We start from the raw sequence: 14554 nt of genomic DNA, 5'->3' as shown, positions 1-14554 counted from the left end.
AACAGAAGAAACCAAAAGCAGTTTCTACACCACTCACTGTATTTTGAACCATAATGGGGCTCCACTTCATTCATGACAGAAAGATAAACAAACATATTGAAAAGAAATCGCTAAAATAAGAAATCACTTAAAGTAAAATATACTTTTAACACGCTCCAGAGATTCTCAGAAATATTTGTTTTCATCTAATTAAAAGAAAAACAAAACTGGAGCTTCTTGGTCAGGTAACTTCCAAACAAACCTACTGTGGAATAAGAACAGGATACAGATCTTGGTTGGATGCTGGTTTGCTGCATCCAACACACAGAACCTCGGATCTGTACAAAACAATGAAATCTTGAGGCCATCAAGTCTACCTGGAGAGAAATATGCTGATAGAATCTCAGCCTGAGTTTCAGGTTATGGATCCTCCAACAGCATAATTACTCAAAATATGTAGCCTAAATATCTCTAGACTGACTGGGAAAGGAACATACTGGACTATCCTGACATCTCTCTATGACCCAAGAAGTTGACCATGAGCATATACGGAAAGAACTAAAAGTTGCTGTGTTGAGACACCGTCCTTTAAACCTGCTACGACTTTAGCAGATTGCTCTGGAAGAGATCGAAAATGTCGAAATGCCAGTGTACAAGTCAGTCAGTCAATGGAGGCAGTGACTGCTGCTAAAGGAGCTGTGACTAAATATGACATATTCAGATGAATCAATAATCAAATGCAAATCCTTACATATGCTAAATCAGTCAAACAATTGTGTGTTTTTTTAGTTACCAAAGATAACCAACATATTTGTAATATCAATGTTTTCGTGGTACTTTGCAAAAAGCATTATTACTCTGTGAAGGATTCCCATGTCGAAACTTTACAACTACAAATGTCTACTATATGTTCTACTGGATTTTTTTGTGAGAACATTTAATCTTTGCATAAATCCAGCTGTTCTGAGAACTGTAAATGGCCTGTACATGTGTAGCGCTTTATCAAGTCCAACGAACCCCAAAGCGCTTCACACTACATTCAGTCATTCATCCATTCATGCACACATTCAGACGCCGATGATGGATCTACTGTGAGGGCTTCAGAGGTTTGAGAGCTGTAGAAAACAAACAGCATCATGAAGACCAAGGAACCCAGCAGAAAGATCAGAGAGAAAGGTATGGGAAAATATCCTACAGAGCCGTGTTCAACACGTCCACCAAGAATGGAAACTTGCCAAGAATTTATTATCCACTTAAACTGAGAGTTGGAGCAAAGACAGCATTGATATAACAAGCAACCATGGAACCACGGTAACCCTGGAGGAGCTACAGAGATCCACAATTTGGTGCAGTGACGAGGTCTGGACTCTGTACTGACCATGAAGTTGACCTCTGTCCTGTGTTAGCCCTCTGAACACACTATTCTTGCAATTACACAATATTTTTAAGGCTGTGTGATCATCAGGCAGTGGATGTACGCCATGACGTGATCATGGAAAAACTAACAGTTCTGTTTTATGCCCTGACTTTGAGTATGTATGCTGCGTGGTTTTGCAAGGAGTAGTGACTTTTGACAGTTTTCAGCGATCCTTGAGGATAGCAGGCCTGAGCTTTTGTGCGCCTATTTCTAACATCCAGCTGTGTAGGAGGATGTTCGGCTTTACCTCAAACGAAGGTGTGTGAAGGAGCTAAAACGAGGAAAAGAGAGAAAAAGACCGAGGGCAAGGACACAAACGTGACACCTTTGCACTTGGTTGTCAGTTAGCTTTCGGGCCCCACTTCTCCTGGACTCCTCACTTCTTTTTCAAGCGGCCTCTGGGCTCTAGTGTTTAGTTTTGAGACTGTGAAATCTAAGCCAGGTCATGTTGTACACCGGAGATGAAAAGATATGGGATGAGAAAACTGGGGTTTGGAAAGAGTAGAGGGTGGGAACTTGGAGAGGCTTCATCAGGCGAGAGACGGACAGCTTTGCCAAAATATTGTGTCATCCATCAAAATCTTTATAGTCTCCTAGGAGTTTAAAGATCCGAGGTGGGTTGCTGCAATCAGACATTTCACAACAATGATAAAAACCAGACAGATTTTAGTCATCGTTGCATGTTCATTTGTTTTTTTTTTATTTCACAAAAGATTTTTCACATCTTAAAACAGTTTTTCATAACTTTCTTTATGTACAATTTTACATATAAACATCAACAAAACTGAGTCAAGCGTGTTTTTAACAGGAAAACAACCTTATTCTGGGAAGCCCCTTCACGTTGAGGTTTGATGAGCAGGATTAAAACACTAACCAGTGTACCAGGTAAGGTCAAGATTGGATGAATGAACAAATGAGATGAAGTACTGATGAAGCTCAGCTCCTAAAACCAGAGTCAAAACAAATTTTCAAATAAATGTTGTTCCCTTTATTAGTAATTCTCGTCCTGGTGAGAAATTACGCTGATACATAAGGAAGTGGGAGTTAAGAAACAGCCATTTGAAAAATTCTGGTAGTTTCTGACAGATTTAGATAAACAAAAACAAATGTAGAAATAATTTTGTGTTTGTTAATTATTAAGCTTTCGTATGCAGTAGTAATTTAGCAACCCGGTCTTTGAAGGTAGATTTTAGTGAACTATTTGCTCTTTGGATTGTAAAGGTTGCAATATCTTTATATGGGAAATATTAACAAAAAATATTTCCCATGTAAAAAATATTATTTTCAAATTATAATAATGTGAATTTCCTCCATTTTGACCTGACAACCATTTTCTTTGATAAACATGGAAACATGTGGGATATTTAGATGACTGAAGCTGAGTAAGGAGCTGAGTGCTACACAACATTACACATATCCTACATTATAGTTACCACTTTGGTAGCTGCTGACAACAATATCACAAACAAATAAAAAATAAAAATAATTTCTCTACATGTAGAGGAGGAAAAAAACGACAGAATAGGGTAAGAAAATGCACAGCTGTACCAATGGCATGAACATCTGAAAACACATGATCACAAAGGTTGATGCGGTTTTAAACTCGTATTTTGATCATTCTGCTTGTAGCTTTTGTTCATGATTACTGAAAAGTGTGTGCATCTTAAATAGTCAAAATCGAGAATTTTCATCCTCAAGACTAAAGAAAAAAAGTTAAAGATGAAAAAAAAAAATCTTCCAGGTCTTTTTCTCCTTTGGAGCGATCTACGCTCCACATTCACGCAAACAAACACATCAAACACACACTGAACAACACATACTGTCCATGCTCGTATATAAAAAAAAAACACCTCACATACAGATATGTATAAAAAAATTTCAGTGTTTATGTCCCGACATCCTGCATCGGGTTGAAAATGTCTGTTTTTGGATTAGCGGTGGGCCTCAGTGCAGAGCCATGGCTAATAAGACGGGGGTCACGGTGAAAAGGAACGACAAAGACACCAGCTGTGCTGCAGAGCTGCCGATGCTCCTCTGGACGTTTGGCTCCATGACAGCGGGGTCATCTGAGAGGAGGGAGAGAGCGCAGGATTTCATCAGTCAGGAATGGTAAACACACCCAGTTTGAGCTGATCTGAGGCCCAAGTTAAGTTTGAGCTGTTTTGCTTAAAATCAGTCCTCACCTGCTGGGAGTCGGTTGGAAGGGTTGTGAACTCCTCCAGCAACAATGAATGTAACTTTTTCCTCCTCCTTTTCGCTCTCCTCTGCCTTGGATTTGTCTCTGTGAGACTTCGCAGAGCCTTTATGTCCGACGACATCGACTCTCAGCCTCAGACAGTCGCTGCCGTGGTGATGCATTGGCTTGGCTGTAGATTTCAAGAAAGAATACGGGACGTTTTTAGTCAAATAAAAGCCTTAAGATCACAGCAAATGTGAAATTGTCTTTGTTTTTTTCCCTGTTAGACTTACAGATGTAGTAGTAGCTCTCCCCCGCCCTGAACTCTTTTCCCAGTGTGAAGGGCGTGAAGCGCTGGAACTTCTCTGAAAATTTTTCCGGAGCATGGGGAGCGAAGGGCCTGGAGCACTCCCAGCGGAGCTGATCGAACGAGTGAGGCTTGCACACGTCATAGTCCTCCTTCTCCACCATGTACAGGACGTAGCGCTCTGCTGAATGCGATGGTACCTCCTCGGGAGCGTAGTGGGGGCAGATGATGTCCAGGTAGTCATTGATGCGTACCTCCACCGTGTAGTCATCCCACACAAAGCTTTAGAGAGAAGGAGGGAGAAGAGGTTAGCGACAAATGCCCCAGTTTTCCCTCACATCATCTGTCTCTAACATGTGCAGCAATTGACAACAGTCTCACACAAACAACACGTGTTCGCAGATCGGTTAAATATGCAGGACGCAAGGTGGGGAGGTTTTTGTTTCGGTGAGCGTGTGCAAACTGATTTCAGCAACAGAATTAGAAGGAGCCCGATCAGGCTTGACCTGTTTATGTTGTTTTTAGACAAGAAAACACGCCCAGAACATTACAAACGTCAAACACGATAACCACAGCACACCTCTCCATTGTGTTTTCCTCTCAAGTGGACTTTCCCTTTTTAACTGCCATCAAGTAAACAAAAAATAATAATAAAGTTCACGTCATCCCCCAAATAATTTTTCTCTATATTCAACCACAAGTGTGGGTCAGTTCCAGGCATTAAGGTACAACAAGGTTAAAAACTTCTAAAATGTTCTAATTTACTCTTCCTGTCTTTTTAATGAGATTAAAGACGATGTTTTAGAGATTTCTCTAGTTGTATGGAGCTTCCACCACTGGTTGTCACACATAAAAACACAGCATACCAGCCACCCCAGTCGTGGAGGATATTGGTTTTTGATGCAGCCATCCCGAGTCTCCGTTTAAACACTTTCTTCACCTGAATGTTTGCAATTTGCTGTCATATTCTACTATCCCTGTTTTTTGTCTTCACCCTCTACTTCATTTTATTGGTTCTTTCAAGCCTCTTTGCTGGCATCCTGCGCTTCCCGTGTCCTGATAAAGTATGGACACATCAGCATAAACCCCCTTTTATCCCCACAAGCGCATCTGAGATTGTTTAGTGAGAACCGAAAAGCCGCTGTTGAGCGTTTACTTTCTGCTAATCAGTAGTTGCCTCTGGTTTCTGGAGCAGGATTAATGGGGTTAGAGGAGAAGGGGTAATTTATATGTAAAAAACTGAATTGACTAGTCTTGCCTCTACAAACACAAAGCAGATGAGGCCATCTACTTGACATGTTATTCCTTCTGTAAGATCTGCCAAAAAAAAGGAGGCGACGAAAGATTTTTATTTGCACACAACTCCCATTACATCCTCAGAGGGCTAAAGACTCTTTGCACTGAGAATGGAACATGTTAAGTGTTTCCTGTAATACTAACTCTTTGGATTACAAGTAAAGCGGTGTAAAAACAGAAATAGTGCAGTGATTTAAGGAAACCCTAGTTTATTCTTTTCTTTCCGCACACATTCAGCGTGTGAATGTTTCAGTGAATGACTGAAGTTAGAAGCGCTTTGGGGTTTTTTGGACTTTATAAAAATCTATAAAAGTGCAGGCCATTTACCATTTATACGACTATTTTATATCAAACAGTTTTTACACTGACAGGAAGTACTTTACTTGTTCACTTCACTATTGCTGCTGGTGCTTTTTTTTCTGTGTAAATAACTGTAAGCTTTTTTTTGCCTGATTCCAAAACAAAGACTATTTAAATGTTTCTGAAAGAGTGCCTGCATAACCAACTACAATCTTTTTGAGATTGGAGTGCTTTTAAGACGCAAGGAGTCCACTTTAGCCGCTTAATGTAACATTTTAAGTTCATATAAGCTTTGAACAGGACTTTACATCCCAAACTACCCTTTTAAAAATCTGCATCTGGATGCTTGTGTAGCGTGTTGTAACAAGAAAACAGCTCCTGTGTGTCTGCCTGTGTTTATGTCTGCCGTAACGCTGTCATCAAAGCCTGAGACCTGCTGGCTCTGATCCCACCCCACCTCCTTTTAGCGTCCTGTTGTTGTGACTCCTGTCAGGACCCCCCACCCCCAGCCAAGTCAGACACACAGGCTCCATGTGAGGGCCCCCTAACCCCTCCTTCCTTCCTTACCCTCCATGAGCCTGTAATGCATTGGTTAGCTCTAACAAACCTGTCAAAACACGCTTTGTTAGCAGAGCACAGCGCTGCACTTGTTATCCAGGGCTAATAGGCTGATTACTACCTTCTGCTTATAATCAGCGTTTTTCCCCCTAAGTAAAGGTTTTTGTTGTGTAAATTCTTTTGCACAGGTGCGTAAATATGCATGTGTGCATGGATGCCACAGTGAATGCTTCTGCAGAAACAATAGACACATCTGCAGCAGTGAAATTGGCCAGATAAACTCAGATCTCCTCTCGCTTCCCTCCGCTGTTTTCTCATGCCCAAGCCATAATAACAGGACTGGAGCAAACAAGGCGTTTGGAGGTCTCAAGTGGTTCCTTCTGAAGTGAAGAATAGCTTCAAATTGTATGGGATACACCTTATTTTTCCTCCCCACACCGCCTCCTTGTTAGCGGTCTGGCCTGGCTCCGCATTAAAACACGGTCTTGTCAAAAGCCAACTGAACAAAAAGATTCTGTTGCTAATTTCATTCACGACTCGGGCTTTTAAGAAAACTCTCCTTTATCCTTCTCTTCACCTCCTCCTTCTCCCTTCCTCCAATGGTCTGGCTAATTAAAAGCTGTTAGGGGTCTGGGACCAATGTGTTATGAGCAAAAGCAGGGGAGGAGGAATGAATGGGGTGTAATTATACCCTCTGCCTCCCCGAAGACAGACTGCCTGAAGGCCACAGGGCCCCTTCAACCTCTCTGCCTAAACCTCCGAGGAGCTTTCACTGCCCTGACTAATGTGGAGTTGTCTAATGTGTGCATCCGTATGGCTGAGGGGCCTTTTGGCTGTATCATCTCGGTTGGCCAACGCGAATGTCACCGCAAGATGAAAACCTTTCCAATTCCACCAACCTCCTTTTACTTGCTCGCTCATCTTCCCGCATCTGCGCTCACCTCCGACTGGGATTTCTCAGGAGAGTGAGAGACGCAATAAACCTGATAGCTCAGTCCTTTGAGCGATTCGGAGCCAGGTGTGTGTGAGTTGTTCAAAACCTACTTTACACACCGCTTCCTCTTCCTACGCGCTGGGGTTTTGAGCGTGTGCTCTCCTTTGAGATTCTCTGAAGACCCTTATCCAGGGCGTCTGGTGCCCCGGGCTCCTGAACACATCTGCTCATTGAGGCCTTGCATAGTCCCTTGTGTGTTCATGTCTTACATGAGATGGAGGTGTGGGTAAACAGAGGAGGTTGAAGGTTGTTGTCTTTGTTCCCCTCTGCAGGTCATTTCTCACAGCGGAGCTACTCCAGTTTTTGCGTCATCAACTAAGAGGTGTGTATTATAAGAGTCTCCTGGTCACTTCAGCCTATTATCAGTTGGTAAACCCCTTTCCCACCATGGTGTCACAATTTCTTCCTTCTGTCCCATTTTGTACCTGCATACTTCAACATTCATTAGTCCAGACAGTTCAGTATGTTGATTATTTATGGGGATGCATCTTAAACACTTGAATCTAAAAGCAAATAATTTCCTGAAAGTTGAGTGTTATGCTTTGTTTCCATTTCTCTTGGTTCTGATCAGTGTCTAGGCCAGTTCACTCTTCTGAAATATGACAGATTGTAACCACTGATCAAATCAAAAATAATAACCTGCTTGTAGATATCCTTTATTCAAGCTAAATAACCACAATTTCCATGCAATACACAGAGTAATATACCAAAAATTACTCTAAATTGTCAGTTGCCAAGGTGGGTATAAACCCTCCCGTTCATACATTTCAAATGTCTAAATTAGGTATGAAATGTATGAATTACATATTAGGTACGAACTGGCTCAAAAACTAGCAAAGGGGATACAATGACCAGCACCCTTTGCTAGGTTACAGAGGGGGTATAAAATAGCAAACAGCTGCAATGGTTGTTGCAGAAGGTGGCTTTTTCAACACTTGTCTCTTTGATGCTTTGAAGTCTTGCCATTGTCACTGTAATGCTCTTCTGTTTTGTCTTCTTCCTGTCATTCCTGCTTTCCTCTTCTCTTTTCCCACCCCTACCTCCATTTGCGCCCCTGAAGAGCCCCCATCCCCCCCCACCCCCCCACTGGTTTCGGGCAAACTACTGACACAGGAACGTCTGTCTTTTGCCGCCTCTCCAGAGAGAGTTTCAAACTGCTGGTCGGGGTCGAGGGGTTAGAGTTCAGAGTCGCAACTGCTCACAGACGCTACCATCCAAGTCAGCGTCGGTGATATATATGCCTCACACACACAAAACATTCAAGGAGAAAGCCAGCAACCCCCCACCCCTCCTCCTTGCATCTGCTGTGCAGGTAATCAGTAGAAAGTGTGCACACTCTGGAATGTCACAACCAGGCAGGGGGGTTACGGTTCGGATGGTCTCTCACAAGGCATACTCATCAAATTTCTTATACTGCTTTATCACACTTTCACTGTGAAGTCTGAACTTAATACGCTATTAATTTGCTGCGGTATGACAGATTCACACCTCCTTTCACACGAGCTGTCAGGAGGCCTAATGGGTTTTTAGTCTCTCATAGCGGGCTGCCACATAATAGCCAATCTAAAAAGTCTTTCTATATTAGCTTCCATCATGATCTAACAGGAGGGAATTCTTCCTCCACTATCCACCACTATCTGCAACTATTTTTTTTATTACCTTTTTAGAGTACAACGTTGCAGTTTATAATTGAGTTAGGGTCTTACTTATGCATAAAGACACTTATGCAAGTTGAGAACCTTAACCCATGTCAACAATAGTGCTTCTCTTCCCTCCCTTCATCCATCACTGTCCACTCTCTCCTCCCTCAGTCTCCCTTTCTCTTTTATTATTCCACATCCAGCCCACCCCCGCGCTTTCTCCTGCTTTGTCCCGTCTCTTAAGGCTGACATAATAAACTGGAGCTCTTCATCCAGGCTAATTTCTCAACACTAACCCCTTTCTTCACCTCAGCCTACACCCGGGCTGCTACCTCTCCCCCTACTTCATTCCCCTTCACTGCGACACCCAAAATGTATTTACTTTTTTTTTTTCATGGTTTAAATACATGTTTTATACAGGAAGAGCCTTTGCGGTTGTAACACTCATGTAAATAATTACTGGCTTCTTTGCAAATTACCAGCAAATGCAAATCTGATGAAAGTTTACATATTCCCAAAATAGAGCGTGGATATAAAGCTGCGATGTTTTTAGAGGTACTAAGTGCTCATAACTTAAGACAACATAATTTCAAAAGTCCTGACCTATTCCTGTAATATGCTGTGGGAGTGGGGATCACAAAAAATAGAATCTGTTCATCAAATATATTTTTTTTATTCAAAAAGATTTAAAAAGGACTTATTGTAATTGTAAGAGCACATCTAATGTTCCCAGCTCTGCCTTCAGGGGGCGACAGTGAGCTTCCAGTAGACACCAGTCTGCTATACTATGCAAGTATGCATGAAATGCTATGAATGGCCAGGGCACACACACACACACACACACACACATATATAATCTTGTTCACTTGTAATGTGACAACATTATGTGTAGAGTGGCCTCTCCCGTGTTAGCAGAGAAGGACTCTGTCCTGCTATGGTGGAAAACTACTGGGGCCAAAACAGAGGAAGGTCTGTGAGAAAGAGGGGAAACTGATGGGAGAAGTGGAAGGGGGGGATCTGGGTGTGTGGGGGAAGTCTGGACTATAGATAAGGAAGCAAGAGAATGAAGTGAAGACAAATAACAGAGGTGCATGGATACCTTAACGCCATCGCCATGGACAAAATAAAGACACAAGTATATTAGTTTCTATTTACTAGCATCCCAAGCTGGCTCTGTATATAAAGTAACAAGACAGTTATACCAGCTGGGCCGTGATGCTGATAAAGGACCCTGATTATGAATGGAAGAGCAGTGTGTATCTGATTGTGCTTCTGCACGATGAATCTCATCAGGGGGATTACAGTGAGACTGACAGAACAGAGCTTACATCACCACGTCTTACATTATATAGCGGCTGGATGATAAAAATTTTGTGTTTCTAGGTCAGGTGGTCAGATTAGAAACTGTAATCTGACAGTTTGAGGATGTGCTAGTATGGATGTGCGTTCGTACTCTGGTGGCTCTGGAGTTGGTGGATATGGAATAAAGATTAAAAAAGCGAAGAGAAGAAATGGAAAGAGCATATACAAAATATGTAGTAATGCTAGCTGCAGCCATGCTAAGCAATGATTTCAGATGCTATAAAAGGATTTTAAATGTGTCTTCTGTAATTTTGTCTGTTTAACAGCAACAGCTCTCGCACAAGGCAGATAACCTATAACTCGTAAACAGAAATCAGATTTGGTTCTAATTGGTTTTGGGGTTACAAAAATCAAAGATTGGATATTGGTAACAAACTTCTAATCGGTGCATCTCCAGGTTGGGGTGACATCAACCACCTTTACCACTTGGAACATATAGTCCAGCGGCAGACCTGCCTGCTTCATCAGCATCAAGGCTGAGATAAGCAGAATATTACATTACACCAGACTCCTGATAAATTATATCTGGAAGACCCAGTCCACTGAAGATGGATGATGATGGTGTTATAACAGAGATAAGGTGACGTATACTATTAATAAGAAAAAGAGACAAAGAACGGCAAGGCCCGGGGTCAAAATGGGAGGAAACCCAGCTGTTGGAGGGCTGGGGAGAGGAACAGACAGGTACAGAGGGAGAAAAAAAAAAAAACACTTGCACGCACAGCTGACAGAGTTGAGTGTAGTAACAGTAGGCTGGAATGCTGTCTGTGGCTAATATTAACACCCCGGTCCTCCCCTTTTTAGCCCCACCCCCCCCCAGTGGACTGTGCATGAGTGTGTGTGAGTCACACACTCGTCAAGTCTCGGCGAGGCTGCCTACGGTAAAAAGGCCACTCCTTTCTCGCTCTCTGACGTTCAGGTGGAGTCATGTGCTGTCAGTCCAAAACAAAAATACGCCTGGTGCCAGTTAAACCCGGTTATGGGCCAGCGTAAGTTCAACCTCTCCCCATGAAGCACTAATAAGCGCTCGTGCAAGCCAAATCACGTAGCGGAAAAACAGGACTTCACCTGTCACGTAGGGAAAAGTAGCATGCAAACACAGTTGCGTATCAAATCACTGCGAGAGATTAGGCCACAATTGCTGAGGCTTCCTGACAAGATGGCAAATTATTCATGTCTCTATAGTGCCCGACATGAATGAGCAGACTGCTGCCATCTGGTCACTGTCCTCCTCCTGTAAGATAAATCTGTGCAGCCTCACAATTAGGCCAAGGATCAATTAGCATCAATTATCTGTGGAGCGTACAGATGGATCAATGCAGTCCGATTAACAGGAGACTGATGGATCACATGGGAATGGTTCAGGGCAGGTGGGATGCAATAGAAAAAGAAATAGTGAAAAGAATACATTTGGAAGGAAATAAAATAAGACCAAGAATTATCCTGATTTCCTAACATTTGGGGCACATTAATAGAGGGTATGACACTAAAAGTTGATTCTCTGTCTAGTTTATCTGTGTCAGTCTATGTTTAGACATGCAGAAGAAGGGATTAGTCTTTTTCTATAATTTTTTTACCCCCTCGTTTGGTTACGCAACCCCCATTTGACAGCAGAAATAGTCCAGGGTCAGATTAGTGACAGCACAAGAACTGACTTTCCATTTGATCGAGCCATTCTCTTGTTTTCCTGCCCCTCTGTCCGTCTGCCCCGTCTTACTTAAACTCACTCCCAATGAGCTCCAGTGTCCCTTCCAGGTCCGACCTTAGATTGTAGGAACCCATAAAGAGAATTTCACATTGGGACTTACCTCTAGTAAAAGTCATAGCCAACTCAGCGTCACCGGCCCTGCTTTTGTCAATTGGTTTCTTAAGTTTCAAGTTGGTTTCCACAGTAATAATTTGAAGTTTTGTTTTGTTTTTTTTTAATATAGAAAATAGCACGGTGTCCAGTGGTCATTTTAAGTAATGTTTGACAAATATTTTTTCAAGTTTTGAGCACATTTTCCAACTGTCTAAAGTTCTAGCTGAAGTGAAAGTTTAACAAAGGATCCACTGAACAACATTCATTAGTTTAGAGCTATTAAAGTATCCTTGAATTACGACAGTTAACGTGCCATTTACGATGCCAGTCTTCACTATCTGTACAATCAGTGAATTATTCAGCCTGTACATTCTGAATTTAAGACCCTCATTAGGTTTCCAAGGCCAGCAGGGGGCATCTAGGTGATCACAAGGATTGTCAATAAGGCTGGCCCTGGTCTCTGTTTTATCAGACCCTGGTTACACATTTTCCCTCAGGTCTTACGTGAACCAGATTTTTCCCACCTGTTCAGTCTGTCTGAGGTGATTTAGGCACGTCATATTGTTGAATCACTACAAATGATACAAGCACTGCACACTACATTTACCTTCAGATCTCCAATTAAATTATCACACCCATCCAATTGTTTTTCCCTTTTTAACCACCCTTGTTTTCATTGATGAAGGGCAATTATAGAGTAACTAATGTATTCAAGACAAGACTAACTGTTCATAATGGTTTTGCCCTTTCTGCTTCTCGATGATGGGTTTTAATCGACCACACTGGGCAGAAAAAAAAAGAAAAAAACTCAGGGACCGTCCTTCAGCTCAATTTCAAAATAATACTCACTGAGATGACTCGTACCCCCCCTCCCCACGCTAAAAGCTCAATAAATCGCGCTGAGATACGTCAAGCCTGATCGATCCCACTGAGTGGCCGGATAGCATTACATTTCTGACCTCAAAACAAAATCATCAGCACTATACGTGACTCACAGTCTCTGCAGGATAGAAATCCTCACCGATGGAAAAACACACTTTTTCTTTCTTGTCTTGAATTAGGCAATTAACTCCCACTTACTAATAGACACGCCTTTTTCATGACACACACACCCACACACACTCACAGGTGCAGAGCCATGCAGACAGCATGGGCCAAGTTCATACTCGTCAGTCTATTTTTTACTATTAGAGTATGTCTGAGTCTATGTGTTACAGTTAAATATAGTAGTGAATGTGTCCATCTGTCGAGGCATCCACTCTCTGATCTAATATAAATATTTAAAACTGCTAACCACTGAAGCTCAACTTGCCACCTATAAAACATCATGTCACTCGGATTTTCCCTTTGTTTTTGCAGTTTGTTGCAAACTACTCTCATGCTACCAAACTTTAATGCACACTTCCCTCTGATGACGCCAAATGGGGCGAAAGGTTACTAAGTGAGTACTTATATTTTTTTCCTGTTTTGTCCCTATCTTAATTAACATTTTCATCAGATTTCTTGTTCAAAGTTGTTCACTTATATTGTGCATGGCTGCAACCAAATGTTTGACAGTTAAAGGGCAGACTGGAATGAAATGTTACTGCTTCAGAATGTCAAGTTTTGTCAAAACTTTCTCATCTGCCATAAAATCAAATCCGTCCAGAATTCCTGTGCTTCTTGTGAAGCCATATTGCGCATGAAAAGAGGTTTTATTTAAATTAAAATAAATAAGCAAACAAAAAACTTTGCGTTTTGTAAAATCATGCCTACTTCGGTATCCAGATGTGTTTATGTCGTCAATTATTTTTACCTGGAGTAAAATATACCACTGAATAGCATCCTTAAAGTTAATATGAAGGGTACCCAAACAATAACCTACACGTTTAGCTGTATTGTGAAAGTAACAATTAAAACCAGTTTTGGATGTGGTTACACAGAAATAGCAAAAACGGTAAGAAAAGTTTCAATTAACTGATCACATTTAGAAGTTGCTATTCTCCACGCTGCAGGAATAGAAAGTGTAGCCCCGATCTGAGGACTTACTTTGGGTTTGAGCTGTTCCAATAGACGCTGTGCCGCTCCGCGGAGGCAAACCACGCACCGACGGTCAACGCCAAACACATCAGACACACCACATCCATGGCTTCTGTTCTCTTCTCCTCAGCCGGTTAATTGGAAAAATATTTAGATTTTTATTTTTAAAGAAAAACGTCCTCCGTGAAAGATTTCAATGCGCGTAAAAAAGTGCGCACTCGTGGATCTTTCGCTCCTTGGCACGAATAAATCACAAAGATGACGCTTGTGCTCTAAAGCTGTTATCTGTCTCTTACGAGCGCAACTTGTCTGTTTTGTCTCATCTTGACTCCGCCCACTTATTCAGCAGCCAATAGGGTACAGTTTCATTCCCCCCCCCAACCCCCTCCACACACACACACACACACCTTATCCAATCCCTCCACTTCGCCTGGGGCTGACAGTTTTTTCCAGGAACGTAGTCAGATACAGAACTGCTCTAAGGCAAAACAAGTGCTTTTTTTTAATCTTCCCTTTTCAAAGAAAAAAAAAAATACTGTATGTACATATCAGCATCAAGTTCGACCAGGACACTGAATGATTTCTTTTTTTTTCGAAGTTGGTCCATATCAGTTTTAATAATCAAGATATAAAACTTTTTTAGCTCATAATAATTAAAACGTGATTAAATGATCTAACTGGATATCTACTTTTTCAGCTAAGTTG

General features: G+C 41.8%; 1 protein-coding gene and 1 long non-coding RNA gene across 2 annotated transcripts in view; one reads left to right on the top strand and one right to left on the bottom strand.

The window, feature by feature from the left end:
* Positions 1-2072: 2072 nt before the first annotated feature.
* On the bottom strand, positions 2073-14141 carry efna1b (ephrin-A1b). Its single transcript, XM_008431730.2, has 4 exons — positions 13859-14141; positions 3866-4161; positions 3580-3762; positions 2073-3462 (listed from the first exon to the last, which is right to left on the bottom strand). The coding sequence occupies exons 1-4, from the start codon at positions 13954-13956 to the stop codon at positions 3341-3343; spliced, it is 699 nt and encodes a 232-aa protein (XP_008429952.1). The 5' UTR covers positions 13957-14141; the 3' UTR covers positions 2073-3340.
* Positions 8114-14554, top strand: part of LOC103478168 (uncharacterized) — a 14227-nt gene continuing 7786 nt past the window's right edge. Inside the window, exon 1 of the long non-coding RNA XR_535749.2 lies at positions 8114-13271. This is a non-coding gene — a long non-coding RNA (uncharacterized LOC103478168). The remainder of the gene's footprint in view (positions 13272-14554) is intronic.

Source organism: Poecilia reticulata, linkage group LG16, assembly GCF_000633615.1.
Source record: "Poecilia reticulata strain Guanapo linkage group LG16, Guppy_female_1.0+MT, whole genome shotgun sequence".
In the NCBI taxonomy this organism is placed as follows: Eukaryota; Metazoa; Chordata; class Actinopteri; order Cyprinodontiformes; family Poeciliidae; genus Poecilia; species Poecilia reticulata.
Note: the sequence above shows the minus strand (reverse complement) of the source record. Positions and strands in the feature narration are given on the sequence as shown.

Excerpts from the sequence above, each read along its gene's own strand:
- efna1b (XM_008431730.2), bottom strand. The coding sequence starts at position 13,956 with ATGGATGTGGTGTGTCTGATGTGTTTGGCGTTGACCGTCGGTGCGTGG. Across the intron at positions 4,162-13,858 it reads TGGAACAGCTCAAACCCAAA|CTTTGTGTGGGATGACTACA; the intron begins GTAAGTCCTCAG and ends TTCTCTCTAAAG. Across the intron at positions 3,763-3,865 it reads GGAGAGCTACTACTACATCT|CCAAGCCAATGCATCACCAC; the intron begins GTAAGTCTAACA and ends TGAAATCTACAG.